Genomic DNA, 27,624 nt, shown 5'->3' on the forward strand with positions numbered 1-27,624 from the left:
TATCTCTCTCTCTCTCTCTCTCTCTCTCTCTCTCTCTCTCTCTCTTCAATCTCGAACTGGCTCGAACATTGATTTCGATGTGCAACATTGATTTTCATGTGCGTCGTTCATTGAAGAGAGAGAGACTGTTTCTTTGGACAGTACATGCAATTAATTTTTGTAGTCAGAAAAATCACGAATACCAAAGAAAACGACGGTGTAAGCCAGAGGGGAAAGGTCATAGGTCACTATCAGAAAATGGCTGCCTCCATGAACAAGGTTGGAGTCTTGTCAAAGCCTTCTATTTTCCTGCGAATTCTTGGTCAGTCTGGCGCTTCACTTGTTACAATACGAGGACCTTTGTCTTATTGTCAGGGTGTTTTCATTTGTAGAAGTATTTCGGTGAGTTTTGTCATGGATCTGTTGTGTTCTGTCATTATCATCAGTGGACATCAGTAGTACACAGTACAGTACAGAGTGTCAGTGTCAGTCAGCAGCAGCAGACTACAAATTATGTACTAGATTTCTAGATCTAGAATCTAGATCTAGACTCTAGAATCTAGATCTAGATACATTACAGCTCCTACATTTAACAAGATGATAAGATCTACTCTGAACACATGCGGTTAAACGTAGAACGACGTACCTGCCTGATTGGCTGCTTATTTTAGTAATGTGATGTCGTCACATCCTGGGATACCCACAGACTGTCTCTAGAAGCTAGAAGACCGCAGAGATATAAAAGATTCTCTACTACACTACACACTACACGATCTATGGAGATACCGCATGGTATGACATGTTGGGTCAGGGGCTTGACCTATTATCCGTATCGATGTGTTTCGTACGGTAAAACTTCACACTTGCGGCTAACTACAGCACGTCAGCCATGCTCTGGTGATGGAAGATCGCTTAGATCGATGATGCTCAGAACAGTAAGAACGCCGTTGCTTGAAACTGAAACAACACGGTAAATGCAAAGACAATAAAGCACGCGAAAATTTCTGTAAAGAGGCCCAGAGATTACCCCCACCCCCCCACCCCACGGGCCCGATAAACAATGCTCAGAAGAGATGAGCAGCAGCATCATCGGAGCACCGCATCATGTCACATTACCAGTACATCTCCTGGTAAAACAGCGCACCAAATGTCGTGCCATGGTAGGTATACACGATTTTTGGTGCCATGCGGTTGGCTATGTTTAGATCATGTAGTCACGTGATCAGATGGGGTATCTTGGTCTGACGTCACTCAAGATGGCCGCCTTACCCAAAAATAGTTGGCGTCGTTCTCTGTTTAGTCGCATGTACTCTGAACTCACTGTTTTATTATTAAATTACATTATAAATATATATCCAGCCTAATTCTAATAGTATATATATATATATATCGTAAAACTATTCTGAGTTTTCTTAATTCTTTACTTACACTAGATCTAGACTATGACGTGTACCTCTACTTAAAGTTTTTATTTTTAGTTCAATTAATTGGAGACAGGTTTGCTCTGTCTCTACTCTCACTCAGTCTCTCCAGTAGATATCTCTAGTAGGGCCAAGGGCGGGTTGTGTCTGGAAGAGGGACAGAGTAAGTCTCTTAACTTAGTTTACTATTAGAGCTTGTTTTAGTCTGACTGTGGTTAGAACAAAGTAAAATGAAATCCCCCGGTTTAGTTTTAATCTTATCAGATCTTTGCATGGGTCTAAAAGTTGGATGATTAACAGAATCATAAAAAGTCATACTTTTCTAGGCTCACGTCGAGACGTACACCATGCCATGTGATGAAATCTACAATCTTACACTTAGCCTGCACTGTAATGTGGGGGATGGGTGGTGTAACTCTAACAAAATTATGAGCAATTTGCAGGCAGGTTACTGTCAGTTAATTTATGTTCTCGTGATCCTGCGACCTATGCATGCACCCAGTCAAAGAGCGGTTTTTAGTATAGCATGGTCCAAATAGAGAAACTTTTTTATTACTAGATCGAGATTTTTTATAAAAAGTTGTTCGCTGTCCTGCAGAAGTGCGATGCAAAGTTTCATTGGCACAGGTAAATTAACAAAATGAGCTAGAATTTTTTTAACATGGACAGACGAAGGTTAACAAGCTATTTAATCTTCTTAGGTCTTAGAGAGGAGTTTATCATAGTTTATGTACCTCTTTCTTAGTGATTCCTGTAGATTTCAGCATAATAATTCAACTTGGCAATGTTTTATTCAGATTTGGAGAATTTGGTTATTAAGGTAAGATTCGACTCTACTTTTGGGGGAGGGGGGGGTATTCCCCCAGAGGAATCGTGAGTGCAAAATGATAACAGTAAGAATATAGTACTACAATAAAAGACTGGTGATAGTCTAATCTGAATCATAATACCTAAACTCTCTAAGGGGGCTCTCGCGGTCTAGAGGTACGGAGTTTGCCTCTCATTCAATAGGTACCGGGTTAGAAAAATACCTGACAGCGACAGAAAATTTCATTCTCTAAAAAAAATATTTTTTTTTTTGTTTCAGTTATGTTAAATCAGATTTCAATTAATAATGTACTATTTTATATAAATGTGATTTTCCCATCTGACTTTCAGGAGTCTCAGGCTGACACAGATGGCTTGCCGTTGAGCCACGTAATTACCAGAGAGAGCAAGGTGGATAGTTCAGTCGCCCAGCGACTTGAAGCACGACAGGGTAGTGCTAATGAGTTCATCAAGTACAGAGGCCATGATGGGGTCATGAGGCGTACTCGGACACAGGTTCCCACTCGTTTGATCAAGGCAATGAAGATCTTGATGGAAAGTAAGACATGCAAAAAAAATTTGGTAAACAGATAGCTGCTTTTGTAAAACTGTTTCTTAATTTGAAATTTTGCTGTTCTCAAATTTGAATGTTAAGTTTGGAGCTAGTGTAGAATGGTACAAAAATTAAGAGGAAACAAAGTTGTAAAATATTCCTTGCATTTTATTCGTATAATCTTCTGTTCATAAAAATTAAGTGAAAACTGCAGGGCCTACACTTTAAAATGTTGATTGCTTGTTATTTGTATAATCTTTTGTACACTGAGTGTGCCTTTGCACCGATAAAAGTTATTTGTCTTGTACTGCTGCCAAAAAAAAAAAATTATTTTGGTGTCTTCCTGCATTCTTCAAGATTTTGATTTTTCATTTATGCACTTTTATTGAGCTTCTTGTTACTTTAACTATAGTTTGTTTTTCTCTCTTACTTGCTGATTTCAGATTTTGTCTTTACTTTTTATTAACAGAGTACCCAATGGAATCAGTTACAGCAAAGGCAGAACAGCTTGTTAAGTACCTAACACAAAGACAACCGCCCCTGTCGGATCAAGAAATAAATGATAAAGCAGTGGCAGTTGAAAGGAAATTGCTAGAAAAAGGTAAATGCAAAGATAGCCTTGGAGGCAAGCTAGTTTAGAGGTTAAGTGTATGATTCTCCATTATAAGGTTGGGGGTTAACACTTTCCACCCATGCATTGCACAGAGCACACAACGCTTGCCTTCACGGTCCAGGGTGCAGATGCGGTACATCAGTATGTGGTTAGTTGGTTTATTTCAGGAAAAGTGATCGAGTACCTATTTCACATTCAAGAAAAGAACAAGGGCAGGCCGAGGCGTGAGCCACAGACTGTGGAAGACCTCGTGAGTCGTGAGTGGCAGTCGGGGGGCAAGAGCATTGTCACTCGTCAGTGCAAGTTGGTCAGCGTATGGTGCTAGATAGGGACTGTAGAGTAGGCGGTCGCGTGAAATGTGAATTTGTGACTTCTTGATGGACATCCTGCAGTTGTTGATTGCTACAAGAAGTGGGTGTTTATATTTAGACTACACAGTACTACACCTGTATCTCGGCAAAAATACCCCAACTAATATCAAACTTTCTGTATACTGAGAAATTATTTAATGATGATCACATGTTCACCAAGAGAGGAATTAGAATCTGAACTGAAAACATTAGATCTAGCTCATTTTTCACCCGCATTCTCATCAAAGTGTAAGGGTAAAGCAGCATTGGTCTTCTACATTTTTCAAAAAAATTTTATTCCAGTTGTTGCATACATACTGATTTCAACCTCAAAGGCCACACAAACCATTGAGAAAGGAAATTTAATTTTAACAAGTGCGCATGTCAAAAACGAGATCATTGCTACTACATTTTTTTTGCTATATCACACTGTCGCTCATCAGCGTCCCGTGGGGATAAGGGACGGCTTGTTACCGTCACCTATCGGCGTCCCGTGGGGCAAAGGGACGACTTCTTACTGTCGCCGATCGATGTCCCATGGGGGCAAAGGGATGGCTTCTTACCGTCACCGATCGACGTCCCATGGGGGCAAAGGGACGACTTCTTACTGTCACTGATCGACGTCCCATGGGGCCAAAGGGACAGCTTCTTTCCCTCATTGATCGGCGTCTTGTGGGAAAAAGGGATGGCTTCTTTCCGTCATTGATTGGCGTCTTGTGGTGAAAAGGGACGGCTTCCTACCGCTGCCGATCGGCGTCTTGTGGGGGCTAAGTGTTAAACTGTCAGTGCCAGCTGGTGGTTGTTAGTGTTCTTTTTGTCATTCCGACAACCTGTTGACCCTTGTCATTGAAGTTTGGAAGTTGGTGGTTGGCGGATGCTCTGTTGTGGTTTGCTCCTTCTTTCCTATCAAACATCTATCATTTTTATCTACCCTCCTTCTTTTTTGTGTTTGTTACTCCCTTGTAACACCTCTAATCTTCGGCACTTATATGACCTAATTGTGTTGCAAGTGCTGTAAAACTCTTACAAAAAAAGAAGAAAGAAGTTTGGAGAAATTCTTCAAATTTAGTATGTTTGGAGTTCTTCATCTATATGAAACGTAAACAAAAGAAGATAATTCGTACATTTTTCCTTTACACAAATTTCAATTAAATATTTTGTATGTGTCTTTTGCAGATCCAAACAAGTTTGAAAATTTGAGTGGAGCTGACCTAGAGGATGCAATAGATCAACACAGAAAAGCTGTTTTGTCAAGGCTACGAAAGACTATCTATAACTGGAAACCAATGAAGTATGTTTCATGAATATTCTTTTTTTTTCTTTTATCCGCCGCTTATACCCTTTTGGGTGTCGCGGGAAGAAAGAGACGTCTCTCTGTCGCCAGCTGGAGAGCTTGGGTCGGGGGATGCCGTGGGTGGTTAATGTTTCCCTGACTCCATCTATCCAGGTCTTTCTCAGTCGTCGTCTAGCCTTGTTGCCATCAAATTTTTTTATGTAGGCACGTTGTGCTGGATGGTGTGTTGTTAATCGGTTTCGTGAAAATAAATGCCAAATTGTCTCCTTGTCTTCAAATTTAAAGTGTTTTGTAAAATTGTGTGTCCATGTTTGTGTGAATCAGTCCTCAACTTAGAACATATTTTTTGACAGGTCTACAGAAGACTCTCAAGATCTGGAAACCAGCAAAATACATTTCATGAATACTCTGATTCTGATTCATGCAATTCAAAGTGTGACTTGACTCTTATTGCATTACAAGCTACTGTTCAAATCACATTCAACCAATTAATGGGGCATTCTTGAACTTGGCCATGGCTTTTCAAAGATGGATGTTCAATTTATAAGTTTTGCTCCTTAACTAGCCTTAAAGTATTGAAAGTGACATTAAACCTGCACATTTAAGAATTACTGGGATGTTGACTTGAGGTTGTATCATGTGTAAAGAACTTGTTCTTGGCTGCATTTTATCTGACTGCAACCTTATGAAGCATGTCACTTGTCAAGAGACACAAAATGAAATGGTGGGTGGTTGGCGTGTGCTCTGGTGTGGTTTGCTTCTTCTTTCCTATCAAACATCTATCGTCCTTATCTCCCCTCCTTCTTTTTTGTGTTTGTTACTCTCTTGTAACATCTCTGATCTTCGGCACTTATATGATCTTATTGTGTTGCAGTGCCATAAAACTCTTACTAAGACTAAATGAAATGAAAGTTAAAAAAGACATACAACAATTTTGATTGCCCCTCTTCACCAGATAGCCTACACATTGTAGTTATCCAACTTGTTGCAGCTTCAATAGTTTATCTAGTCAGGTTTCGTTTTCTGTAATGTTTTTGTTTGACAAGCTTCTTATTTTTTATACTTTGCTTCTGTTTCAGCTTTGATGCTTTCACCTCTTACACCTACATGGTTGGAAGGACGTCTTTTGACTTCTCTGTCATTATGCAGTGTTTTACAGAGGTATGTTCCTTGTACTTTTCAGTTGCTTTATCTTGCCAAGCTCAGTGTCATTTATGAGGAAAAAACAAAGGGAAATATGGCATAATCTATCTGAATGGATTAGACATCTTTATACTTATCATGCACAAGGCAGGAGTAGGCCACAGGAAACATGGAGGAGATGCGTGGAAAGGGATATGAGAAAGATGAAGCTCACTTGGAACGAGCTTGGAAGGATGGCCCAGGACAGAGATAAATGGAAGGAGCTTGTATGTGGCCTATACCCTGCCAGGGGTGAAAGGCATTGATGAGAAGATACTTATCGTTGTTCTTATCATTGCCCTCAGATATCAAAACGAGATCTGGACTTCCAGCCGTCCACTGTGTATCACTATGGGTCAAAGGTCGGGGCCTGTGTCTGGTAAGTCAAAACTTTGCTCTCAATTGGTCGCTTTTAAGGACAAGTGGGCTATCCCGAAAAATGCTGTTTTGAGAAAATCGAAGGTAAAGTTTGTGCCCCTTGTTCGGTTTCGTTAAAAAACATGGAGACTTTTCTCGATAACCAAACAAATATATTCATCAATGAAACCAAACTTTTCCTATAGGTAGGGCAATGCCCACTTTTGGTGCAGGTCAAGTTTTCTGGAACCCCCCCGGAATCTGGGTTAGCCCGCTTGTCCTTAAAAGCGACCAATATTCTTTGTGACTTTCACTGTGTATAAAAAGCAGCTGGCAATATTAGTGCAATGTTTTAAATGCCTTGTCAACACACAGAAGTTGAGAATCTTTGTCTTTTGTGGGGTAGGAATTTTTCTCATCCTTCCTGGAAGTTCAAGTGTGGACACTGTATCTTTGTCAAGCTTTAGGCTATGGGTCTTGGAAAAGAGAACCGTCCATTCAGAATCATCTGACTATTCTTCAGTCAGACTCGACATATGAATGATGAGACTTATCAAACTCTCAGTGTGAAACATTGATGGGAAAGTCTGTGGGTGGAAACAGAGGAGATGTTTTTGTCATTTCTGTTTTTAACTGGTCAGAAAGTGGTCTTAATGAGATGCAAACACCGGTCACAATGGATTTAATTTAGACTGATGCATGCCATTATCAGAACAAGTTCTTGGGAAGTACAAAGTTTTGACCATAGTTTGCCGACTGGACAGGCCACCCTTGATCCCACTTTGTACTTCTGGCCCTCTTGACCCCTCCCCGAAATTAGCTATTCATTGCCAAAAATGTCAAAGACAGAATTTTTCTTTGGCTCCCTCTTGGGCAGGTTCGACTGTAGTTTGCAAACAGAAATGTTCAAGTTAATATTGTGTTCAGTATCTTTTGTGTCAAATGCCTCATCACTACATGTTTCTTTGGGTTTGTAGGTATGCCCAACTTTTTTGTCTGTTGAGGTTAAGTATGGATAGGGATTTTCTTATGAAAATATTATATATGTGAGTTTAATTAATTAACAGAACTGTCTATCCATTTGCTTACTTCCTGATATAAAGTTCTCTGTTGATGAAAAATCAAAATGAGCACATGTAGAAACTTATTCAATGCACCTAGTGGCTTATGTTGTTGAAAGTTTAACCTTTCTGTTTATATGTAAAAAAAGATATGAGTTTGATTTCCTACTGGGAAAAGTCTTTTGTACCTAGTACCTCCGTTATTCTGCCTGAATGATGTGTCTCCTCGCTAACAAACATGACTGTACCCCCCGGGGTGGTGCTACTAACTGAAGTGTCTTTAGGCCATTCCCAAAGGGGGGACATTCTCATCTCGAGTTCTTATGCACAGTAGAATTGTAAATGGCCTGATTCATCAATTTCATGCTCGTAACTGCCTGAACTGCAACAGGGAACTGCTGCTTTTTTTTTTTTCCTAATCCTTACTATCGTCATTTTCCTCTACTTCTTTTGTATGTTTGTCACACTCCTATGACCCGCTATTTCCGAGGTGCCTTGATAGTTGAAGCAGACTTTGTGCTGTTGAAGCTAGAGAGGTGACCAGAGTAAGTCTGATTCCCTGTTAGGACTTCTCTGTTGACACCCACCCCTTGGCGCTCATATGACCTAATGCAGTTGCGAGTACCGTAAAACCTTTTCTAAAACTAAAAACATGGCTGAAGCAACTCACCTAAATGATTTAAATTGTGTTGATGAGGGCAGAAAACATCTATCTATCACTTTCAATCATCACGCCTTTTGTCCTGCCTTCATTTTCAATCATCCCGCCTTTTGTCCTGCCTTCATTTTCAATCATTACGCCTTTTGTCATGCCTTCATTTTCAATCATTATGCCTTTTGCAATGCCTTCACTTTCAATCATTACGCCTTTTGTCATGCCTTCACTTTCAATCATTACGCCTTTTGTCGTGCAGGGCGGCTGACAAAACATGGCGGAGCATTGGAGAGCACTACTGTGTGGATAGTTCGTCCCACATGAGCACCATAGCAAGGCTGTTGCTGCAAGGTGAGCCATCTGTCCTTCCACTCGTCCTTGATCTTGATTGTCTTGAACAAACCCTTTTTGTGGGTGGTTGGCAGGTGCTCTGGTGTGGTTTGCTTCTTCTTTCCTATCAAACATCTATCGTCCTTATCTCTCCTCCTTCTTTTTTTATGTTTGTTACTCACTTGTAACATCTCTAATCTTCAGCACTTATATATGACCTTCTTGTGTTGCAAGTGCCGTAAAAGACATACTAAAAAAACCCAACCTCTTTTACCTGATGCTTTTATAAAAATGATCACAGCTGGATTTGTTGCCGCATTGTTCATTAAAAGAACCAGTTTTTCCAGATGTCTGTGATAATAATAATAAATAAAAAGCATTTGTATAGCGCATATCCCCGCTCAACAGCAGGCTCTATGCGCTTTACACCATATTATTACCCCAGCAGACCATAGGACACTCCGAAACATTCTCAGCTTCCCGGGAAACATACAGCGCAAGCAGCTGATTAGCACTCAAACACTAACAAACTGACAAGATCTTTCGCTGTCTATAGCCGGGTACCCATTCCCACCTGGGTGAAGTGAGGAAAATTCATGTAAAGTGCCTTTCCCAAGGACACAACGTCGGGCCCCTGACGGGATTCGAACCCACGACCTTACGGTTGCGAGTCCGAGAGCCTAACCACTTCACAATTGCATGCAAAAAACTTTAGTTCAAATCACTTTGGGGAGTACTTTTTAGAGTCTTTCTGCTGGGATGTTGTATATATTTGAAAGGTTTTGAAAATGGGAATTCCAATGTAAAGCGCATTGAGCTACTTTTTTTGGAAATGCGCTGTATGAATTGTTATATTATTATTATTATTATTATTATTATTATTATTATTATTATTAATCCCCCCACTTGAGGTCAGTGCTGACAGTCAAGATCAAAGCAGCCTGTTTTCTAAACAACCTAAAATGTGTCAATGGGAGGGGGGGGGGGGGGGTATATATTCACAATCATTTTCTGTTTCCCTTGTCAGCCATGTCAGTCACAGACTTTCTTTTGTTTTGTTTCTCTGACACATTACATTATTACATAGCTGGATGCTTTCAGTCAATTTTCAAAAACTACGTTTTGATTACTTTAGTGTTGGCAAGTACTATCAAAGTAGATATATCTTCAAACAAAATTATATCTGGGAATGTATCTTTTGAAGAAACCTTTTCACTTCATCAATGGCTTTTTTTCTGTTTCAGATGGTAACGAGCAGGAGACAGTGATGTCTATAAAGGGTGTCCACTTCAGACAGTTTGAGCCTAGCCCAAAAGAGGTAATTTTTTGTTTTGAAAAAAATATGTTTTATTTACTGTGAGTGAAACTAATGATTGACTGTTGACTCTGTTACAAACACATTGTTTTTCGCGAGCATATTTTTCAGGAACTCGTGGAAAGCGGAATTTCTATCAATATGTGGCTAATAAAAGTTGTATTTCAACATGCGATACTGAAATAGTGTAGTTGTACATCGTTACATGTTAGCATTAGAGAAGGAAATTCTGGTGTGGTTTGCTCCTTCTTTCCTATCAAACATCTACCGTCCTTATCTCCCCTTCTTCTTTTTTATATTTGTTACTCTCTTGTAACACCTCAAATCTTCTGGCGCTCATATGACCTTATGCCTTATGCAGTTGCGAGTGCCGTAAAACCTCTACTAAAACAAACAAGTAGTATAAACTTTTCTAATGCTGCCAGTGTATTATTACTTACTTGCTTTACATTTTCATCCTCTGTTGCCGTTAAGCGTCGAGGGGAGATGCAGTTTTCTATGGTAGGCCAGCTCTGCAGCTCTTTCAGTTGTGATGTTATGTTTTCTTAGGGTTTCCTTGACACCCTCGATCAACCTTTTGCGTGGCCTTCCTCTTCCTTTATAGCCTGAGTGCTTGGTGTGGTAAGTTCTCGAGGCTGGCTGGTCAGGTGACATGCGTAACAGGTGACCAAACCATTTTATCCTCTGTCTTTCTATGTAAAGCAGGCAGGACTCAGTGCCGATAGCTGCTCTTACTTCTTCATTTCTCTGCCTGTCTATTATTAAGTTTTATTACAAAACAAAATGATGATTCTTTCTTTGTCCAGAACAAGTTTTCCCTGGTGGTCAGCCCGTTCATGTTGATAGAACAACCCTCGGCCGAGGAGAGGATGAACCTGGTCCTCAGCTTGTGGGAAATGACCGAATCCTACCTGGTGAGAAAGATTTTTTTTTTTGTAGAGGTCGGCGCTCGCAACTGCATAAGGTCATATAAGTGCCGAAGATTAGAGGTGTTACAAGAGAGTAACAAACACAAAAAAGAAGGAGGGGAGATAAGGACGATAGATGTTTGATAGGAAAGAAGAAGCAAACCACACCAGAGCACCCGCCAACCACCCACTGAGAAAGTTTGGCTGTCAATAATTCTATGGCCCTGTGCTGTAAAACTCTTACCAAACTAAACTACTTTATTACTGTGAGTGATTGCTCAAGAGTCATTTGTTTAATTGTTAGTTATAGTGTGTTAGTAAGTTCTGATTTTTTAATATACTTATATACATTTTTTGTGGGTGGTTGGCGGGTGCTCTAGTGTGGTTTGCTCCTCCTTTCCTATCAAACATCTATCGTCCTGATCTCCCCTTCATCTTTTTCATGTTTGTTACTCTCTTGTAACAGCTCTAATCTTCTGGCGCTCATATGACCTTATGCAGTTGCGAGCGCCGTAAAACCCCTACTAAAACTAAAACTTATATAAATTTGTTATTTATTTATTTTTTTTACTGTCCTTTTATGTATAGTTAATGTATGGTTGTGAAAGCTCTTCTTTATGTGGTTGAGCTGGTTTTTCTGTGATACGTTTTTTCTTGTGTGAATGATTATGTGATTGGTGTAAAGCGTTCAGAGCCTATACTTGTATGGGATAGAGCGCTATATAAATGCAATCTATTATTATTATTATTATTATTATTATTGAGTACTGTAAAACTAAAATAATCTGCTGCCACTGAAATTTGGCTGTTATCATCACGCTGACTTCCTGGAAACTTCCATTCAGCAACATAGACAAAGCAACAAAGATTTGCAAGTGCCGTAAAAAAGCAAATATGACCTTATGAGGTTGCAAGCACTGTAAAAACTTTTACCAAACTCATACTCAAACTGGAATGACTCACAATGATATCTTTTTTTTTTACATCTTCAGGTACTGATTGAAAATGGGACAACAGCAGGATTTAATTTGATAAATGAAGCGAAGGAATTTCTTTTGAATGTAAGTAGCCTTCTAAATTAACTCCTTTTCTCCAGCTAGCCGCTCCCAGTGGCTCGCGGTGGGAACAGCTGTGCCGATGAGTCGCTGGCAGCTACTTTGGCATATTTCTTTACAACAACTTTGATGTCAAATTACTTTTTGGCAATTGCCGAAAACGGATTTTGTACAGGGAGTTAATTCATAAGATAAAGAACTCTCAAAATAAGTTCATTTTAAAAAATTTAATGACCAATTTAGTGACGTATACGTCAATTATAGATTTCATGTCAAAAGAAGGCCCCGACATAGTGGGTTTACCCCCCTTGGAGATGAAAAGATAAGCAGAAACTTTTATGATGAATGGGCCCCAATGACTATGTTCATGTTTTTGTTGTTATCGATCCAGCAACATCTGGGCTCTTGCCCTTCTGTCCAATGCCATGTAGACTATGTTCATAAACCGACACATGCTTGACATTTTTGTGAATCTGACTTAGCTAACTACTTGGCCACTGTTTTTGACATGAAGCTAAAGGTTTGATGTCTGTGATGAGTGGGGTTTCAGTACAATATGATAGTTTTCTTCTACTTCATTCTATTTTTTTTTCTCTCTTGTAATACCTCTGATCTTCTGGCGCTCATATTACCTTATGCAGTTGCAAGCGCCGTCTCTGCTAAAACAAAAAACATTTCCGTGAAAAATAACCCAAAACGAGTTCGTACAGCTTTAAAGTGACCCTCTACTGAATTTTCCAGGTTTCTCAGGTGGATGGCACAAGCCGGTTCCAAGGTCACGTGTTTGCACCAGTAAGACCCAAGCTTTTTTCTTATTTTTTAAAGAACTGATTCGGTTTATGTTTGACTGTGATTGTTTTTTTCTCAATTTAGTGGCGGGTGGTTGACGGGTGCTCTGGTGTGGTTTGCTCCTTCTTTCCTATCGAACATCTATCGTCCTGATCTCTCCTCCTTCTTTTTTATGTTTGTTACTCTCTTGTAACACCTCTAATCTCCGGCATTTATATGACCTTATTATGTTGCAAGTGCCATAATACTCTTACTTAAACTAAACTAAACAATTTAGAGCCACCTTTCTGCTTCGGATGCAGCATTACCTCCGTAGTTGACTCATGATGGCAAACGATTAATTCTTAAGATGTGATGTCTTTTTTTCGATGTAATGCGCATTGAGCATTTTTTTAGATAATGGAAATATGCTGTATAAATGCTATTTATTATTATTATTATTGTTGTTTCATTGCTGAAACATAATGCATGATGTTTTATTTTTTATTTTGACGTATCATAGTGCCCGCATGACAAGCCATGTCCCAAGCTGAGGGAACAGAAGATGCCTTGTCTCACAGAGTGTGTCCACAAGGAAGTCGATATCAAGTCCAGTAAATTAGTAAGTCAATCTACCCAGTCAAGTAAATTAGTGAGTCAATGTACCCAGTCAAGTAAATTAGTGAGTCAATCTACCCAGTCAAGTAAATTAGTGAGTGAGTCAATCTACCCAGTCAAGTAAATTAGTAAGTCAATCTACCCAGTCAAGTAAATTAGTAAGTCAATCTACCCAGTCAAGTAAATTAGTGAGTCAATGTACCCAGTCAAGTAAATTAGTGAGTCAATGTACCCAGTCAAGTAAATTAGTGAGTCAATCTACCCAGTCAAGTAAATTAGTGAGTCAATCTACCCAGTCAAGTAAATTAGTGAGTCAATCGACCCAGTCAAGTAAATTAGTAAGTCAATCGACCCAGTCAAGTAAATTAGTAAGTCAATCTACCCAGTCAGGTAAATTAGTGAGTCAGTCTACCCAGTCAAGTAAATTAGTGAGTCAATCTACCCAGTCAAGTAAATTAGTGAGTCAGTCTACCCAGTCAAGTAAATTAGTGAGTCAATCTATCCCTAGAAATCCTGTCTCCTCACATTTTTATGTATACCTTCCTGAGATGACGTCATGAATATTTGCGCCAGTTGCAATTCAGATCTTGTTGCTCTACCAGGCGTAATAAATACTTATGGCTCGGCACTTATTTGATCTTATTGTATTGTTGCAACTGCTGTAAAACTCTTACTAAGACAACCCCCCCCCCACCACCACCATCATAAAAAAAACACCAAAAACCAAAAAACTAAAGGCTTGGATAGGCAGAAGAGGAAAGGAAAGGTGTTGAAGAAAAATCACAAAGGTACTGACTGATCAATATATAGGAAGGTGAATCTGAAAATTGCATTTGCAACTGACTGTAGAGCACACTTTACTCAGTCATGTGTAACTCAAGATCACGGGACCCAAGAACATGATTTAACAAAATTATTTACAGCATAACTTTCTTGATTACCTTTAAAGGCTGTTATTTCCGATAAAATTAAACATTGATCGCTTTTTTTTTTTTTCAGAGTGAAAAGCCCAAGAAAAATGCAAGATATTCATATGTTATTCTGAAAAAAGGAGTAAGAGAAGAAGAGGGTGAGTTTGTGTGGTGGTGAACAAAATCTATGAAACTTGGTGAAATGTCCTGTCTTTGCCTCGGTTCTTTCGCAATGTCTGTCTTACTTTTTACTAGCACTCTGTTGAGATTATTGTATCTTTGTTCTTCTTTTTATTGAAACAAATGAGGCAAAAAAAGGAAACAAAAGGTTTAAATGAAAAGTATAAGTTTGTAGTCTTGTGTGGTATCTTGCTTGTCAGGTTTGCCCTTTGTTGAGAGAGAGAAGTAGTGATTTGGGGTAGTGGTTGGGGGGGGGGGGGGGGGGGAGCATTTAAAAAGTTGCAACGGGTCCCAAATCATTATTTTCTGTATAGTTTTGCTATTTAAGATGTACCTTCAATAAAACATCCTCTGTGTACGGCTTGATAATTATTTCTTTATACAAATGACCTTTCACTTCATATAGTTAGCAATGTTGACGTTTGATATATCTGTAAATTAGAATTAAAAACTGTTCATTGCATAAGTTTACCTTTTGTGTCAGCTGATTGAAACTATGCACCACCCACATTCCTAATGGCATACCCCCCCCCCCTTCACTTTTTGTTCAAGTCCTTGATCTGACACAGACATCAACAATTATGGTCTGCAACTCATTTCTTCCCTCAGGGGCTCTGAAAAAGAATTATTATATTATCCTGTTTTTTTCCTGTCATCTGTTTGTTCAGGTTCTCTAAGTGATTCATTCTTGGGGGTCTACCTCTGCCTCTTTTGCCTTCTCATTTCAATCTGCTAGTGTGGTTTTCTAGTTGTCTCATTTGACCTTGTCCTTGACCTTTCTGTGAACAGAGTTTGGCTGGCCGCGGGTTCTACGTCAGATCAAGGCCAAGCGCCACACCCACTGCCATCTGTGCCTGCCCTGTGGTCAGCTGCAGCATGTGGTCATCACTAAGGGCAAGTTTGACAAGTAAGTTCTATCCTAGTCACAGCTTGGCTTATTTGTGAGGCAAGCTGTTCAAATGTTTTAAGCCCAGAAAGTGCAGTTTTCCAGGAGAGAAAAAACTTTCATTTTTTAAACTATTGCACCTACGTTATGCATCTTTTCTGTGGGTGGTTGGTGGGTGCTCTGGTGTGGTTTGCTCCTTCTTTCCTATCAAACATCTATCGTCCTGATCTTTCCTTCTTTATTGTGTTTGTTACTTCCTTGTAATACATGTAATCTTTGGCACTTATATGACCGTATTGTGTTGCAAGTGCCGTAAAACTCTTACTAAAGAACTAAAACTAAGCCCAGAAAGTAAAGTTTTTCAGGAGAGAAAAATAACCTATTTCATTCTTTTAACTATTGCACCCTTGAGTACATTATGCATCTTTTCTTGCTTTTTTCAATTTTAAAAATTTGAATTTTGACCACATATTTATTTAGCACATGCAGTGGATACCACAGAAAGTAAATATAGAATAAGATAGAAAGTATGGGGTATACGTTTTTCTGGCAGTTATCTATTTTCTGTTTCTCAAACCCTTAAAATTCTGAAACCTTTGTTTCTGTAAAAGACATATGCTTTTCATAGGTGATCCTTTTATACATCCAGCCCAACATAAGATAACATTTCTCTCCACATACCTTCACTTCAGTAGTTAACAGAAGTCCTATAGGTTGACTTTCACAAGCAACAGTAGTAGCTGGTTTGCTTCTGGCTGATGAAGGTGCATAGATTTCTTTTAGTGTAGTGTTAGTGAAGTTCACCCAGGAAACTGTTTTAGTAGTCTGAATGGGCAGTAAATGCCGTCATTTTCCCAGATTGTTTCTAAACATCAAAAAGTGAATTACAGTTTTTGGAAAATGACCGTGACATTATGTACATGTAGTCGCTTTTAAGGACAAGCGGGCTAACCCAGATTTCGGGGTTTCTGGAAATCTTGACCTACATCAAAAGTGGGCATTGCCCTACCCATAGGAGAAGTTTGGTTTCATTGGTGTGCATATTTGTTTGGTTATAGAGAAAACTCTCCTTGCCTTTTAATGAAACTGAACAAGGGGCAAAAACTTTACCTTCAATTTTCTCAAAACAGCATTTTTCGGGATAGCCCCCTTGTGCTTAAAAGCGACCATGTATTATCTCTTTGTTTTTAAACCATTTTTTAAATTCAAACTATGTGAATTCTTCCACACAGGCACACATACGGCTGTGCCAGGTATGTGACACAAGGCGATCGGCTGCCTCTCAGTCTGTCCCGTCAGCCGGGTGCGGTGCCACACGAACCCTCAGAGGAGCACATACCTGTTGACTGGGGGGAAGAAGAACCAGAACAGTCGGGAACTGGGGATGATGGGAACAGTGATGACGAAACCACACCTCTGCAGAGATGATGATGACCCAACAGCGAGAATGTGATGTGAAGTGAAGAGCTTTGTGACCAAACGGAAGGAGTTCCCCAGAGGGCCGGCCTACCAACAACACACAAGAGGGGATGTTTTGAGTTTGAGCAGGACATACCCTAATCCTAACCTTAACCTTAACCCCTAAACCTTTACCCTAACCAATTCTTGTGAAGTTTGCTCTGTTGACCTTGTCACGGTAAGTGCCGGCCCTCTGCAGAACTCCTCCTGACCAAACATGTAGTCTATAAATAGTGAAAAACATAGATGCGGTTGATTATTATATTCTCTGTCTGACTGTATTGAAGAAAAAGCTCAATTGAAGCAGTATAGAGTCATTAGTTATTTTATCTCGCTGAAATATATTCTGAAGTTGTCCCCACACCAACCTGAAGGGAGGTGGAGTTGTGGGGGGGTTGAATGTTGGAGGAAACCCATTTTGTCACTGAGCCCTTCCAGTGTAAATACTTTCTGCTGGGACTTTTCATTAACCCTCTTTCAGCACTTTTCAAGGACCCCCGAGCGACTGTTGAGTTCCTGCGTGCTGTCGCATCGCTGACTGTTTATGACGCCACAGCGCCAGAGAGAGAGAGAGAGAGAGTGTGTAAAGACTTTTTTGTTATGATTTCAGCTTGTGAGCCAATTTTATGTGTTTTGTATATTATTACAAACTGAAAGATGTGTTGCAATAATGAGAAACTTTGAATTCCCTAGACTGTGAAGTAAATTCTTTAATAATAAAAATCTCAATTGATCTCTGACATTGGTCCAATTTCTGTTTCTCTGTTTGTCTTTGATAAGGTATTAACAAACTTTAATAATAAAACCAGCCTGATTCCAGGCAGCTTTTGTCAAGGGACTCCACTAATAATAATAATAATAATAATATAATATATAACATTTATATAGCGCATTTAAAAAAAAAGTAGCTCTACGCGCTTTACATTGGAATACCCATTTTCAAAACCTTTCTTTCTACTTCCTTTCTTCTCATGCAATATATATTTATGCACACACACACACACACACACACACACACACACACACGGACTATTTTTAAAAAACGCTTAAAGCTTATGAAGGATAGGCCTCCACTGCATCTGAATAATTTGTGCACCTTTTTAGAAAAATCTGATAATTTTAGTTACCCCTGGACTTTTGACTACAGAAAAATCTGAGAGTTTTATTACCCCTAGAGTTTTGACTACAGAAAAATTCTCCTGTCTGCAGCCCAGAGTTGACACAATTTAAAAAAAAAAGAAAAAAACTGGGAATACTGAATTATTTAAACTTTTAACTTTTAGTAAAGTGTTTTCCAGAAACAAACATTTTTGTAGGTGGTTGGTGGGTGCTCTGGTGTGGTTTGCTTCTTCTTTCCTATCAAACATGTATAGTCTTTATCACCCTCCTTTTTTGTGTTTGTTACTCTCTTGTAACACCTCTAATCTTTCGCACTTATATGACCTTATTGTGTTGCAAATTCCGTAAAACGCTTATTCAAGAAAATAAAACAAACATTTTTTTGTTTTAAAGATAAATGCTCTCATTCTGCTCCATAAGGTTTGAATGATTGGAATTTGATATATTTTTGACTGTAACGTGACTTAAATGCTGAAAGTTGAGAATGTAATAGAGTTGGTCTTTACTGTGACTAATTCAAACTCAAAGTAGAGAGAGAGAGAGAGAGAGGGAGAGAGAGAGAGGGAGAGAGACAGAGAGAGAGAGAAAGAGGAGGATGAAAGGAGGAGGAAACTCACTTTTTAATTTCTCATTTTGTCTGTTTGTAATATGGTAATGCATCTGCAACACTGCACAAATGTTAATTTCTTGCCAACCAAGGTTCTTTCCCTGAAAAAAAACGTGTTGTACTCTAAAGCCTGAGTGGGTTGTTGATGGGTGCTCTGGTGTGGTTTTCTCTCTCTATTCTATCAAACATCTATCATCCTTATCTCTCCTCCTTTTTTGTGTTTGTTACTCACTTGTAACACCTCAAATCTTCAGTTATTTCATAACCTAATTGTGTTATAAGTGCCATAAAACTCTTCCTTGAAACATAAAATATGAACGGCTGGTGTCACATGCCGATTTCATTTGAATAGAATTTGAAATCACTTGAAGTAGCTCATCTTCGTCCCGTCTACCTCAATTTGTACTTTCAATGTTGTGATGAGTCTAGAAGTTGCTCAATGTGACCACAAGGCCTTCGTTTTAATCATTCTCCGTGGATGGTTGGCGGGTGCTCTGGTATGGTTTGCTTCTTCTTTCCTATCAAACGTTTACCGTCTCTATCTCCCCTTCTTCTTTTTTATGTTTGTTACTCTCTTGTAAAACATCTAATCTTTGGCACTTGTATGACCTTTTTGTGTTGCAAGTGCACTAAAACTAAAAACAGCAGACTTTGTGCTGTTGAAGCTATAGAGGTAAACAGAGTTAGTCTAATTCCCTGTAAGGACTTCTCTGTTGACATCCACCCCATGGCGCTCATTATATGACCTTATGCAGTTGAGAGTGCCGTAAAACCTCTGCTAAAACTTTTTTTTTAAAGACCATTCTCCTCTGTGTGTCATACCTCGTGGGTGTCTGCACTTTTCTTTTTGTTATTCAAGAGCTCTTCCCTCCTTCAGGGAACTGACCTCTGTGGTCCAATAGTTAGACGTTGGGCTTTTTGCTGTTCTACGTAAAAGAGGTGTATTCGTGGGTGGCTGGTGGGTGCTCTGGTGTGGTTTGTTTCTTCTTTCCTATCAAACATCTATCGTCTTTATCTCCCCTCCTTCCATTTTATGTTTTATGTTACTCTCTTGTAACACCTCTTATCTTCAGCACTTATGATCTTATTGTGTTGCAAGTGCCGTAAAACTCTTACTAAAACGTTAAAGGGATCTGACTTCTGTAGTCCAATAATTAGACCTTAGGCTTTTTGCTGTTCCACGTAGAAGAGATGTATTCTGTTATTTTATCGTGTTATTGTAACTCCGTCTGTCTAACACGATGCTGTACGGTTGGTTGGCCCTGATATATGTGCAAGGTGTAAGCAAGTCTCTTAAATGATCTATGGAATGTAAAACTTTTACAGTCAGATTCATTCATCACTTCTTCAGGGAACCCACACATTTTTGACTTTCTTTTTGCCATGCTGTGTTAATATCATGTAAATGTTGATTTAGATGTTAATGAGTATGCGTAATAAAAATTGTTTACTACTACCTTTACTTGAAGGTTCTACCGAATTTTTTTTTCATTTGTTGATATATGTTCTCTGGTGTAAATCTGGAATCGGAACATGAAGTATGAAGTGTCGATGAGCTAAGTGGGTGGTTGGCGGGTGCTCTGGTGTGGTTTGCTTCTTCTTTCCTATCAAACATCTGTCGTCCTTATCTCCCCTCCTTCTTTTTTGTGTTTGTTACCCTCTTGTAACACCTCTAGTCGTCGGCACTTATATGACCTTATTGTGTTTCAAGTGCTGTAAAACACTTACTAAAACCCCCCCAAAAAAGTCAGTGAACTAATAGAGAAGACATTGGATGAGTCAGTCTCCTTTACAGTTAAATAATAATTGAGAATTACTTGAAAATGAATTCTTATTAACAAAAGATTTGACTGCTGCTAGCTACAATGGATCATTGTATGGCAGACTTGGAGAAACAAAGTCGTATAGAATAGTTTGTAGAAATATATACAGTGATGTATGTGTAACAACAACTCCTTTGGGAAGCAGGCCTTAGCTGCTGTGAGTGTTAGGCTGTCCCCGTGGTTTTATGCACCCCGCATAATAATTTAGCAAAATGTAATCATTTTTTGCCTAATTTCTGATTATTTTCCTTTATCTTTCTTTGCTAAAATTAACAGAATTGCATAATTTCACATTTTTGGGCTCAGTTTGCGTAATTTCAGCATTTTTTTTGTGTGTGCATAAAACCGCGGGGACAGGTTAGGCAGAGGTCAGAGGTTGCTGCTAATTGAATTTTCAATATGTGTTGGAAGGAAGGGGGTGGGTTCCGGTATATTGATCTCCCATCCACCCCTTTCAAATACACACATGCTCTTTCATGAGTCCTAGTCATGAGATGTGGTGAGGCTGTTACTGCTAGGTAAAAAATGACAAAATACTAAATAGGCGGCATCGGATTTCAAGTTAACCAATGTTCAATTACAAGGTGGTAATGTTACACAAAGACCACATTTCCAATGCTGAGGTACGGAACAGAGTCACAAACGCAGTGGTGCAGCATGAAGATCTTCTGACAACAGTCAAGAGACAAAAATTCAAATGGTATGGACATGTCACAAGATCCAAAGGACTTGCCAAAACAATCCTACAAGGAACCGTACAAGGAAAGAGAAAGAGAGGAAGGCAGAGAAGGAGATGCGAGGACAACATCACAGAGTGGACAGGGAAGACGATGGGTGACAATTTGAGGAAAGCAGAGGACAGAGAAAAATGGCGAGAGCTGGTTGTCAGATGTAGTGGTGCCCCCACGGTTGCCCCAACCACGGGATAGAAGAAGAAGAAGAGGAAGAATGTTACACACAGTAACCAGGCGCGGTTCGTCCATAGAGCACGGTCGTGTAGTGCCGCCCAAATTTTTAAAAATGTTCTATTACGTAAAACACCCGCAATAATAAAATAAAAGAAGTCAGAAACAAACACTCGCTAAGTATTATATAAAAACAAGGTCCTCACTGGCGCCATAACTATCATTTCTGTGTCTATAGCGCCGTAAGACATCTACTATGCCATGCCAAAGTCCACGCGCTTTAGCTTAAAATAATAGGATATTCAACAGTGTAACCTGACCTATAAATCGCTCTTTGGGATAACCCAAGCGATGACGACACTCGTAGCGAGTTTGGCGGTACATTAATATTAAGACGGCACATCTCAAATGTGCTCCTGTCGAATAGTGCCGAAACATAGCCAACAGTAGGCAGTCTAAAAATAAAGGCGATAGACCGTACGCTATTCTTTGCCAATTTATGTGAGCCCCGGAGCAATCCAACGGAGTGCTCAAGTGAATTGTGATTGGTTCATTGCCTGTCTTGCCACTATTTTAAGTGACTCTGTGACCGTGAACCTAAGGGAGGTGAACGTGACCGTCCTATGAGTTGTGCCTTTGAAGGGTTTTGTAGTGGGGTAGTGAAAGTTATTACTAGAGTGTTCAGTTCCAATACAGGATGAACGAAATTGATGTTTAGCTAACAAACAAATTTAGTACTAGAAATTAAAGCGACAAGTAAAAAGAATCAAAATAAAAGCACGAGGTCTTCCCTCACCAACACAAAGATTCTACAATTATGCACCATCTCATTTACTATGCCCTTGAGTATCTTCAGCATGCGATAGCTTAATTGTGCACGTCCACTTTTTAGCCCCACGAGCCGTCCTTGACAGTAACCAACACTCCGTGTATTACCCCCCTAGTTGGGAGACTTCAAGAAAAGTGGCTCTATGGACGAGCGTGTGATCTGAGCTCCTGTACTCCGTTTATAATGTATTTTTGCCTAAGTAGGTGTTGTGAGGAGACACTGAGATTGTGGATGGTTGGCGGGTGCTCTTGTGTGGTTTGCTCCTTCTTTCCTATTAAACATCTATCATCCTTATCTCCCCTTCTTCTTTTTTATGTTTGTTACTCTCTTGTAACACCTCTAATCGTCTGGCGCTCATATGACCTTATGCAGTTGCGAGCGCCGTAAAACCTCTACTAAAACTAATGACACTGAAATTAAAAGCCATTTCAATGGTCACACTGTTTTTGAATTGTCAATAACAATTTTTGTCAGACAATTCAGGGCAGCAAAAGTTGCTGTTACTGTTAAAAGAAAATGCTGCAGTCAAAGAGGGTTATTTTTATATTTTAAAATTTCTTCACACAACTATGGTTTAATTGCTGTTAGTGTCAGGCAGAGGTTGCTCTTTTCTGAGGTCAACTAATCTTGTATCCACTGTTTCTTTGTGTTGGTGGTTGGCGGGTGCTCTGGTGTGGTTTGCTCCATCTTTCCTATCAAACATCTATCGTCTTTATCTCCCCTCCTTTTTGTGTTTGTTACTCTCTTGTAACACCTCTAATCTTCAGCACTTATATCACCTTATTGTGTTTGTTACTCTCTTGTACCACCTCTAATCTTCAGCACTTATATGACCTTATTGTGTTGCAGGTGCCGTAAAACACTTACTAAAAAAAGAAAAATAAAATAAAAATTACATGATAACATCTTAGGGGCTTTGTTGAAAGTTAAATGCTGTTGTAAAATCATATTATTATATTATTATTCTAGGGTTGTTGTTTTGTTTTTTTCAAAAGTTGAATGCATAACAGAAAAAATCTCTTTTTTTTCAGTACAGGATAATATACATGTACACTTTATTGAGTGAGCAGCCCGCATCAGTTGGTTGGGCATGAGAAAATGCCAGAGCAAGTCAGTGGGCAGTTGAAAGCAGAGAACTGGCTGTAAGCCTCGCAGAATCTGACGTCACAGGGGAAGTTGAGGTTGTCGTAGGCTGGAATGTCGTCTGGGGATAAAGGGCAAGATTTGGCCATCAACTCTCCATTCTAATGATTGATACTGATAGGTGTTTTGGGTTGTTTTTCTGGGTTGTTTTTTTTTAACCCTATCCGTACGCCCTGGGGTCATTTTGTACCCTCGGGTTGTATTCTTCACATTTTAGAATACTTCTAGTGCGAAGATGTCTTTGAAACTTTCAGTATTTCTCTAAAAATCGTTTTGACAGACACCTATCCTATGAAAAGCGTACGAATCGGATTAACGAGCAAACTTCTTCTTTGGAAAGTGGTGGCACAGAGTTCCCCACGTCGTAAGGATACGATAGTAAAACACCACGTATGGATAGGGTTATAAGGGGGGTAAAAAGAGAGTTGGTTATCCGATAAATAAAAAATGGCCCTGCCTGAATTTGAAACAGACACTGTAGTGTAAGTACACTTTGACTTGAGAGTTGATTCATAAGACAGTGAGTAAAGGCTGTAAAACAGTGACTTCCTTTTGGTGAAAAAAGGAAGGGGAGGGCGGGGTTTTATTCAGAATATATTTTTTTAACGGATTCAGAGATGAGGAGACAGAACAAGTGGCGTTGTAATCTGGACCCATGATAATAATGATCTGAACTGTGGGGTCCTGCACTACCAAAAATAGAATGTCCTAATCCTTAAGTGTGTGTGTGTGTGTGTGTGTGTGTGTGTGTGTGTGTGTGTGTGTGTTTGTGTGTGTGTGTGTGTGTGTGTGTGTGTGAGAGAGAGAGAGTGAGAGTAAGTGAGGGAGCAAGCTTATATTTCATTAATCTGTCCTTGCGGTTTTATTCAAAACAAATTAAGAAATTAAGCAAACTGAGTCCCAAAAATGTGAAATTATGCGATTCTGTTAATTTTAACAAAGAATGATAAAGGAAAATAATCAGAAATTATGCAATAAATGATCAAAGTTTGCTAAATTGCGCAAGGTGCATAAAACCCCGAGGACAGATTAATACATGTATTTTCCTACCTCCGAGTGTTGCGAGAGCTCTATCGTCTTGGACACACTGGCCTTGAATGCACCACTTGAAAAAGAGAGAGGAAAAAAGCAGACAACAGCATAATCTCGGAGGGCCCGTGTGCAAATTGCGCACGTTAAAGATCCTTGGTGGTCTAAAATCGATAAGAGTAGGCTTCGGCCGCCACCCGGGCAAAATTCAAAATTTCCTACCAACTGAAAATACTAGGTGTGTCCCGCACGCTCATATGACCTTATGCAGTTGCGAGCGCCGTAAAACACTTTACCAAAAAAAAAAGACAACAGCATAATTAGTGAGGCATCGGGGTGAAATCAGGCGATCGTCAAAATCGTGAAATCAAAGACATTGGCATTTTTCTGACCGTTAGGCAGTGAAAAAAAGTTTTTTGTTTTGTTTTGTTTTGGCTCAACACCTTTTATATCCTTGTAAAAGCACATTTCTGTGTGGTTTTACTGAAAAATATCGATTAAAGGCACAAAAATGTCAATTTTTTAGTTTCCAAGGACTCTCAACTGTGGAAATTACCGTCATTTTCTCGCTAATTTCACCTCTGAAACGAGGCGACCCTGACCTCCTTCAAACGCAAATATTTCGACTTCTATTCAACAAAGATGGATTTTTTTTCTCTCAAAAAGCAAGACAAATGAACAGGCTTTAAGATGATACCAATAACTCCAATGCCCCAAAATTGGCGAGCGCCTGATCTGATTCCACCGCGTCGTATTAAATGGCTCACATGAGCCAAGCGACAGTGCATGAATATGTATGCACCGTACAGGAACCTGAAGGTAATCCATAATATCAAATAAGACCCAGGTTTAGATCAACTGAACTGTGCTGGGTTGATAGTGAAATTGGCCACTTTTATGCACATGGGGGCTATCATGAAAAATGCTGTTTAGAGAAAATCGAAGGTAAAGTTTTTGGATCCGTATTCAGTTTCTTTAAAAGACAAGGAGAGTGTTCTTTATAACCAAACAAATATTACACACCAATGAAACCAAACTTCTCCTTTAGGTAGGGCCATTGCTCACTTTTGGTGTAGGTCAAGATTTCTGGAAACCCCCGAAATCTGGGTGAGCCCGCTTGTCCTTTAAAAAGTGATCAATTAATACATGTTGGCCTATGTGCTTGGCTGAAAAAAGGGAATCAATCGTGGCTATGTTGAATTGGATTGAAAAACCGTCAATTTCAATACAAACTGTACTATATTATACGGTTCTTTTCGTTGAGCATGATCCATGCTACACTGAGGTATCGTTACGCCGTAAGAATTTGATTGTCTATCTTATTTCATGATGTAACTTCCTTTTCATTTGATTTTCATTTGAATCGTTATACTAAAGAAACACTTTCTGGTTGGCGGCCGCTCTGGTGTGGTTTACTTCTTCTTTCCTATCAAACATCTATTCTATCATCTTTGTCTACCCTCCTTCTTTTTTGTGTGTTTGTTACTTTCACTCTCTTGTAACACCTCTAATCTTCCGCATTTATATGACTTTATTGTGTTGCAAGTGCAGCAAATTACGTACTAAAACTAAAACGAAACACTCTCTCCCCTACTTACTTTCGAAACGTAGCCAGCAAAGTTTTCACAGTGTGGTCAATTTCATTAAGGCAACGTCGTAAACTACATGAACACAGATACAAATGTCTTAATACTACATGTACAGTGAAGTCGCATGTGTAATACATTCATAGACCGAGGACTTTTTTTTAGTTGGTTGGGGTGGCAACAATAGAACATCATTGTTCTATATAAGGAATTCTACCAATCAGTTGCAACAATAGAATATTGTTCTATATATGGAACAATAAATAACCAGTGATATCCTGAGCCTCGGGTACTTTGGAGGCAGAAATAAAAACCGTGGAGTGGTTGGTGGGTGTTCATGTGTGATTTGCTTCTTCTTTCCAATCGAACATCTATCGTCCTTTTCTTTCATCTACTCCTTCTTTTTGTGTTTGTTACTCTCTTGTAACACCTCTGATCTTCGGCACGTATATGACCGTATTGTGATGCAAGTGCCGTAAAACTCTTACTAAAACAAACTAAGAAATAGAAATGAGAGGAGAGAGAGCACATTATATGAACCTTTTTATTTCCACAAGACGCCCTCTCGTACACGGGGATAACTCGACAAGATCCTTCAAACGGAAGTTGGCAGAGCAACCCCAGAGAGCATACAGCGTCAAAACATCCGGGTATGCCCAAGGCGTAAATGCTCTGTCGATAGAAAACAAAAGAGGGTAAATTATAAATAGTCCTCCTACCTCGTCGAGAGAATTAAAAGAAAAAAAGCAACAAACGTTTAGGTGTTTTTAATGACGCCCCTATCGAGTATCTTGGTCCTTCTGCTGGGGCGTACCCATTTCAGCCCGGGTCAGAAACCGCCAGCCTCCTTGCTTACTTTTACTTTTTTCTTCCGCTTGTACCGGTGGGTGTCGCGGGGAAACACAGGCGTCTATCTGCAGCAAGGCGAGTGGCCTATAGGAGGGACATCCCGTGAGCTCTGAGGGTGTCTGCCACAGATTCACTCCATCGACGCCTTGGTCTTCCCCTGGCTCTCCATCCAGAATATTTAATGTTGTATGCTCTCAGACCCAGCCTCCTAAATGACCTATTGTCCCAGCAGAAAGACCGAGATACTCGATAAAAAATTCTCCACACTCGGGAATCGAACTCGGGTCTCCTGCGGGTGACAGCAAAGCGCCTAACTGTTACACCATAAACGCAGCTACCCCATCGAGAGAAAAAAAGAGGTGTAAATGCGGTACCCTGTCGACAGGACAACGAGAGGAAAAATTGTAGTGGTTTCTCTATTATCATATTTGGTCGCTCTTAAGGACAAGTAGGCTAGCCCAGATGTCGGGGTTTCCAGAAATTTTGACATACACCAAAAGTGGGCATTGCCCTACCTATAGGAGAAGTTTGGTTTCATAGGTGTTTGGTTATAGAGAAAACTCTCCTTGTGTTTTAAAGAAACTGAACAAGGGGCAAAAACTTTACTTTCGATTATCTCAAAACAGCATTTTTCGGGATAGCCCCCTTGTGCTTAAAAGCGACCCTTCACTAACCTAGCGCTACAATTGCTCTAGAAGGCAAGGCTCCCAATTCTTATGACCGTCTTCCATAGCGTCCTGGCAAACTACTGGGGAGGAGCCTCAAAAATTGCTCAGATAATATAATCCAATTTCAAACTCCTCAACTTCCGTGCTACCCCCTTAGAGAATTCGAACCAGGGTAATATGGTACCGTAGTCCAGCACGATTCCTGCAAAGCTATCGGTGAGTCATGGTTGGGAAAAAATTAAAGTAAACAAGATGCTGGCAAACACAAGCACAAAGAAAGCGTTTAAGTTTTTTTTAAATTTAAAGTTTAAAATACAATGTGTCATGGACACCCTCATAAAGAGAGGGGCGTGAGAGAGAGAGAG

The 27,624-nt window shown here is 39.6% G+C and overlaps 2 protein-coding genes across 2 annotated transcripts in view; one reads left to right on the forward strand and one right to left on the reverse strand.

Moving 5' to 3' along the window:
- The first annotated feature begins 244 nt into the window (after nucleotides 1-244).
- Nucleotides 245-17,090, forward strand: LOC101859579 (methyltransferase-like protein 17, mitochondrial). The gene is made up of 15 exons (XM_005102009.2): nucleotides 245-381; nucleotides 2,559-2,766; nucleotides 3,230-3,361; nucleotides 4,900-5,014; nucleotides 6,097-6,178; nucleotides 6,505-6,578; nucleotides 8,532-8,623; nucleotides 9,847-9,920; nucleotides 10,724-10,831; nucleotides 11,818-11,886; nucleotides 12,622-12,672; nucleotides 13,172-13,270; nucleotides 14,266-14,335; nucleotides 15,147-15,264; nucleotides 16,476-17,090. The coding sequence occupies exons 1-15, from the start codon at nucleotides 250-252 to the stop codon at nucleotides 16,669-16,671; spliced, it is 1,620 nt and encodes a 539-aa protein (XP_005102066.1). The 5' UTR covers nucleotides 245-249; the 3' UTR covers nucleotides 16,672-17,090.
- A 5,914-nt stretch (nucleotides 17,091-23,004) lies between these two features.
- Nucleotides 23,005-27,624, reverse strand: part of LOC106012266 (A disintegrin and metalloproteinase with thrombospondin motifs 7-like) — an 8,086-nt gene continuing 3,466 nt past the window's right edge. The window contains exons 4-6 of the mRNA XM_035970693.1: nucleotides 26,283-26,414; nucleotides 24,178-24,232; nucleotides 23,005-23,188 (exon numbers count right to left, since the gene is read on the reverse strand). Coding sequence (XP_035826586.1) covers nucleotides 23,061-23,188; nucleotides 24,178-24,232; nucleotides 26,283-26,414 — 315 coding nt within the window. The 3' untranslated portion in view covers nucleotides 23,005-23,060. The remainder of the gene's footprint in view (nucleotides 23,189-24,177; nucleotides 24,233-26,282; nucleotides 26,415-27,624) is intronic.

Source organism: Aplysia californica, unplaced genomic scaffold (genome assembly GCF_000002075.1).
Source record: "Aplysia californica isolate F4 #8 unplaced genomic scaffold, AplCal3.0 scaffold00308, whole genome shotgun sequence".
Taxonomy (NCBI): Eukaryota; Metazoa; Mollusca; class Gastropoda; order Aplysiida; family Aplysiidae; genus Aplysia; species Aplysia californica.